Below are 6,715 nucleotides of genomic sequence, written 5' to 3' on the forward strand. Positions count from 1 at the left end.
AGAATGAGCAAACCTAGAATGGGTCGATATATGAAATTCCACAGATACCGTATCCTTTAAAGAAGAAAAATACATGAATTCTATAATCTCTCATCTTAACCTACCTCAAGGGTTATTGTGAAGATAAAATGGTGCAGAGGAAGCCTTGTACAGTGCCTGAGCTATTTAAAAATTAATGAATGTACAGTTGCATGGTTATCATCTAAAATAAAATTGCTTTCAGATGTCTTATATTCAACCAGAGCTGCTCCATAGTTCAGTTATGTTGGGTTGATTTATGATGAAAATGTCCCCAAGAAAAAAAATACATCTTTCCTTTTTATTTTGTTGCTGAAACAGGGTGACTCAAAAAGCCTTTTCAGACAAGAATTTTACCCCAAGCATATCTGCTCCACACATTGTATTTGCTTGAGCTTTCACATCTTTGAGACATACACATGAAAGTAGCTTACCATCAGAGTGCTATGTTGCAAACAAATGGGCATTTGGAAGGAGGGGAGGTCTTGAACAATGTATGTGATAAGCATAAGAGTGCTGCTGGCTCCTGTGCTGTACAGTTTTCTTTTGGTATGCTGTCATAATATACTACTCAAGGCACTCAAGAGGACAGTTCAGGCCTTTTCCTACAATTGGTGTGCATGGGTGAAAAACAGAAGGCCAATTCTGCATGTGCTTGTATTGGGTTTCTGAAATGTCTGATCATGGCCAGTAAGGAATGATTATTTATGAGGTCATTTCAGTCTTCCAGCATTTTACCATACCCATGTGGTTAAAACTGATATATCTTTGTCTGAGAGACAGTGAGGTGTTTTTGCTAGATACCCTTGTTTTCCAATCATCGATCAAACGTGAGGATATTTTATCATTTTTCCATTTAATTTTCTGTCCAGCATTTATCATTTTTATGTCTAATTATCCTTTATCATTTTATGTATTGTCGAAGGCTTTCACGGCCGGAGAACGATGGTTGTTGTGGGTTTTCCGGGCTGTATTGCCGTGGTCTTGGCATTGTAGTTCCTGACGTTTCTCCAGCAGCTGTGGCTGGCATCTTCAGAGGTGTAGCTGTGACACTGAGAGATCTCTGTCTTTTGGTGCTACACCTCTGAAGATGCCAGCCACAGCTGCTGGAGAAACGTCAGGAACTACAATGCCAAGACCACGGCAATACAGCCCAGAAAACCCACAACAACCACCTTTATCATTTTGCTGTCCATTATTTATCATTTTTCTATCCAGTATTTATATACCGCCTTTTAATGAGAAAAATGTCCCCCAAAGCAATTCAAAGATATTAAGTCTTATTCTGATCAAAATTTAAAGTGTAAAATATGAACAATTTAAAATAGTTTAAAAAAAAGTCAGAGCAACAGTCAAAGAAAATACTTCCCATTAATTCCTGAGGGCCCCACAGAATAAGACAAAAGGGGAACATAAATGAGCATCAAGTGTTAGCTCTAATTTCCATTAACATTTGTGTTCTGCAAGTACCCACGCCTCCACCTGTTATGTCCTCTACCTTTCCCTGCATCCTTGAGTACAGAAGGAAAATGGTCTGCATCAGTCCTTGCAAATGCTGGCCGCTGTGGCTTGCGAAGTACATAGGATGTGGCTCTAGACATTCCAGAGAACTTGGGAAGGCTTTCCCTGGCATTCAGCACTCCCTCCCCATTTCCCCACAGACTGTGCCTTGCAAACTCTGAACGATATTGAATTTCTAACCTCCAAAGTCCCAGTTGGAATCCTGTATTACAAGGACAGACATTCATCACAAACAATGCAAGAAGAGCATCTAAATGATTTAGAGCCTCATGGACACTGTTGTGGTAGAATAAAACACATGGGACATTTATGGACAGCACTGCAACAGAAAATGTGCATCTAAGTCCCCTGCTCAGTCACTGGGTGGCCTTGAACAAGTCACCATCAAAAAGCATTACTGCTAGGATGAAAACAGGATACAAAACCAAAGAAAATATTTACATACTTTATTTATAGCCTGCCTTTCTTGCTGAGACTCGAGGTGACTCTCACCATACATAATATACTAGGCAAAGATGACCGTATCAGAATTTGCCACCTCCCTTACACTGTGGCCCCCAACTTGAGGCACCCTAATCTGATCTTGCTTGTAACTCTGCTGCCAGCTGACTCTTCCCTGCTGCCAGCGTATAGTAGTAGTAGTAGTAGTAGTAGTAGTCGTAGTCGTAGTAAAGAGCATTGGACTATGATCTGGGAGTTAGGCTCTAATTCCACTCTACCATGAAGACACTCTCTTAGCCTTCTCCACTTTGCAGGTTTGCTGTGAAGATGAAATGGTGGAGGGGGATATTGTACACTGCCCTGGCATCATTAGAGGAGGGGCAAGAGTAAAATGTATTGAATAAATAATACAGCTGTGAAGATTGTAAACTTCTGGGCTGCCCACGTCTTTTGGAAATTCTGTACAGCATCTAGCACAAATATTGAAGATTGGTAGCAGCAGACAAAATTCTAGCATTAATTATAATACGTTCATCCCAATTCCCCTTTTATTTATTTATTTTAGATCAACATGACCTGCAACATTTTACAGAGCAAATTAGGAACATGCTTATGATACCAATGATCATTTCCTTGTGCCCTTCCCACTATAATGCCTTACTTGGAAGGCTCTGCTGTATTTCTATGCTGAATTCCGCTCCACTGAAATCATCACTGACTTCAGCAGATCGCATTTTTTCAAGAAGAATGGACCCTGAACAGATTCAATAAATTGCATTCTAAAATAAATTACTTTTGCAATGTGTTCTATCATAAATTATTAACAGGAGACAGTCAAGTTGTCTTTGTAATCAACAGCAGAGTTCATAGTGATTTACAGTGCAACCCTATGCAGAATTACTGCAGTCTAAATCCATTGTAATCAATGGGGTTAGGTAGGATCAAGGGTAATTCTGTACAGGATTGCACTGTTACATAGTAAAAGAATATGATGTACACATATCATGTAGTTGGGAAGGTGAGATCTTTTTCTGAACTTTAGAATGCAAGCATTCATCAAGAATGTTGGGCCAATAAAAGGTATAACCCACTGTGTTGCTCTTACTTATTGTGACAACGGCAGCAATAATCCCATGTGCCAAACCCAAAAACAGCATACCTATAAAGCTAAGTATCTAGTGCTCTGCTATGGATTTGTCTGGAATGCTTGTTTTGCACCAGTTGTGTAGTATATTAGCAACTCCTCCATGAACGCTGTGAGTTCAGAGGATCATGCTGAGGAACATGCACCTAATAAAAAAGATGATGGTCTCAGGGTTTCCATTTAATGAGATGAATTACCCTTTGTTTACAAGGAAATGATCATATAAGATGCCGCAGTCTACTGGATGATATAACAAACAGAGATAAAATACTCAAGCTCGCTTGGCAGTTTCAGAAGATTATCTTTTCTAACATCAACCATTCACTATGTCGCTATGCTACTAAATCTGATCAACTTTACTAAGACCTTTTAGCTCTTTGGTTCATGATTTTCCTTCCTAATATTCCGAAATATGAAGGTTGCCAATTTACAAAAAACGTAATTACAAGAGAAATTGGCAAACCCTGTATGATCTGTTCATTGATACCAATTCCCCATCTAAATAGGTAAACATTTTTAAGCTCATTGGCAAAATTATTTGGAAATAAGCCACGCTGAACTAAATAGTGGCTCTATTTGAGTAGACACACACATGCTTGGGCAGCCCATTTTTACAGTGCAACAGGAAATATATTTTAGAACTCTAGGTTTGATCCCTTTTGTGCTCCTCCAGTCTTTTGCTATAATGCAGACTAGACTCAGCAACTTAACTGAGACCCTTTCAGAATAATTGCACTGTGGATAATGCTTTCCTCTCCAACATTTATGTCTGAGAATTTATTCAAAGCTCTGGTTATCTCTGAAAATGTTTACAAATGTGACTCATTACAATAGATCTCCAAGTATAAAGAAAGAGGTAGAGGATTAACTCAAGGAAACTACCATCCTGCCTCTTCCTCACACTGATAAATACAATGCATGTCTTTTTTAGAGATACCTAACACCGCTTAAGTACAGAACACCTGGAGATCTCCACACATTTTTTTCAGTGAAAATAATGAAAACAGAGAGAGATCATTTGACTTTGTGACAGTTCCTTCCTTACCTTGTCTTCTGTATCTCTGTATGTCCTGTCCATCTCCTTCTCCTGTGCTTTCTGCTCTCCCCAAGAAGGACCAAGCAAAAGATCAACAAAATGAGTTTTACAATATAAGGCATTCTGTGGAAATTGCTGGTCCACCTTCCTTCTCTCCAGTAACCTCCTGCAGTCCAAGTACACTCTAGTTTAAGCATTGAATCGGATATGCCTCCAGGGCCTTGCATTTGCTGGAGTGCTCATTGTCAGAAAACACTAAATGATGCTTTTCTGATTTAATATTTTAAACCAGCTTTCTGGGCTTCCCACTCAAAGCTCTTCCTCTCATCACTGCTCAGCGATTGGCCATTGCTCATGGAGAAGTTAGTCCTGTCTGGCAATATTTCCTCTGGGTCCTAAAGTGTTTTTTCAGAAGGGCAATGGATAAAAAGATTGCAATTCCATCTGCCGGCTTTCTGGTTGAACCATTAATTTCCGAACTGTACAGTCCTTCTGCCACACTGTAATGTTACAAAGTCTGGCTAGTCAGTGTGCTAGTACATGAAGCATTCCTCAATTAAGAAGCAGTATCTATATGCTTATTTTATTCTACTCTTCACCCAAGGAGCTCATGGCAGCATACATAGCTCTCCCCTGCTACATTTTATCCTCACAATGATGCTGAGGCAGGTTATGCTGAAAGGCACTGACTATCCCAAAGTCATTCCATGTCAAAACTAGTTGAGGTGCTGGGAGTTCCATGTTTGGAGCTTGCAGCATTTTTAAAAATGTAGTTATCAGATGCAGAGGGATCTGATTCAGATGATGACTATTGTGCAAGGGAGGTGGAAGTCTTCCTCTTTGTGCCATTTTCCCATGCTAAAATTGTGGTGAGGTGCTACCATTTGCCCTGGTGAGGAAACACAGGAGGCCCATATCTGTACCTTGATGTTTTCCCAGTAGGGCAAATAGTGGATCCCTAGGTCCATTTTAGATTAGGACAATAGCACAAGGAAAAGATTTAAACCCTAGTTAAGCCACAGTCTTGATCCAAATTGGGATCCTGCATGCCTGATAACTAAATTTTAAAATTGTAGAAAATTCTGATCATGCAATTCCAGTGTGTCATCTAGTTTGCAACAATTTTATGGTAAGCAGTGATTTGAACCCAGGTCTCTCCAGTTCTGGTCCAACATATCATCTACTACACTACACTGGCACATATGAATTGCTCTACTCTTTTAATCCTTAAAGGAGGGGGTAAAACACCTCCAAAATAATAGAAACAGTGCCTGTACCTTTAAAGAAAGGAATATCCTCTTAGTAGCTATAGTGGGAGGATGCTAAGCAACCACAACAATATTGCCAGCCTTCAAACTTTGGTTTCTGACTATAAAAGGCATGGGGGAAGGGAGGACACATAGGGACTTGTAGCTGATCAGTAACCACTGGCAACTTGCCACTAGGCAATTTGCAAGACTCACCCAGATGTGGTGGTGACTACCAGACAATTTGATGCCACACAACTGTCCTGGGCCTAGGGGTAGCCTCCGTATAACTTGTGAGACTTGGCTGGACCTGACTGTGGCCACCACGTGAATGACTTTCTACTGCATGACTTTGGTAACTTAGGTAGACTTGTCTCAGGTTAAAGCTGGCAGGGAGGGAAAAAAGGAAAGCTGAGAGCCAGTGTGGTTTAGTGGTTCCTGTCAGACTAACATCTGGGAGACCCTCCAGGTTCAAACCCCTACCCTGCCATGGAAACTCACTGGGTGACCTCGGGCCATTCACTGTTTCTCAGCCTAATATATCGCTCAGGGTCATTGTGAGGATAAAATGGAAGGTAGGAGAATGGTGTAAGCTGCTTTAGGCCCCCAGTGGGGAGAAATAAAGTAAATAAATAAAACTGAAGGCTGGGAGGGGGCAGATAAAAGAAAGGCTGGTTAGTGAGTGATTAGTGGGGAACCAGGAGGAAAGGGAGCGGATATGGGAGCTGCGGAGAGGGGAGAGAGGTGGAGAGAAAGAAATTACGTGGGTAATAGGATACAGGGGGAAATAAAGTGCTACCCATGACTCTTTGCAGGTTCCCTGCTTGTAATTAGACATGAATCATCACAAGTGCAGGTAATTAAAAAATAATTAGCATTTATACATTGCTTTCTTGAGTTTTCAAAATGCTCCACAAGTAATCCTTACAACAACCCTGTAAGGTAAGCCAGTATTATCATTCCTATATTACAGATCCAAGAATGAGGCTAAAGAAGTGGTAGTTTGTTTGAAGCTATCTAGTATGAATGTTTTAAGCAACAACTTCCCTGGTCACCATAGTCTTAGCCACTACAGTATAGATCTCAGGTACATATATATGCTTTGCACACAGGACCTCAAGATGAGAGTTAAAGGGCCATATTTATTTCAAAGGCAAAGAGTTGTCAAAACTGACATTATGTATATGTTAGCCCTTCTTGCAGATTTATTTCAAACATTACTGGACAGCTAGATGTAAATAACAGCACTGCTTAAACACAGAATGCTGTGTATATTGAGACAGTTTAGCTTAATGAGGTTTAAGTAAT

General features: G+C 40.3%; 1 protein-coding gene across 1 annotated transcript in view; it reads right to left on the reverse strand.

Moving 5' to 3' along the window:
- Window positions 1-4,357, reverse strand: part of LOC129328281 (gamma-aminobutyric acid receptor subunit rho-2) — a 44,602-nt gene extending 40,245 nt beyond the window's left edge. Inside the window, exon 1 of the mRNA XM_054977241.1 lies at window positions 4,170-4,357. Within this exon, the coding sequence (XP_054833216.1) occupies window positions 4,170-4,357 (188 nt within the window). The remainder of the gene's footprint in view (window positions 1-4,169) is intronic.
- Window positions 4,358-6,715: the final 2,358 nt, after the last annotated feature.

This window comes from Eublepharis macularius, chromosome 1 (genome assembly GCF_028583425.1).
Source record: "Eublepharis macularius isolate TG4126 chromosome 1, MPM_Emac_v1.0, whole genome shotgun sequence".
Taxonomy (NCBI): Eukaryota; Metazoa; Chordata; class Lepidosauria; order Squamata; family Eublepharidae; genus Eublepharis; species Eublepharis macularius.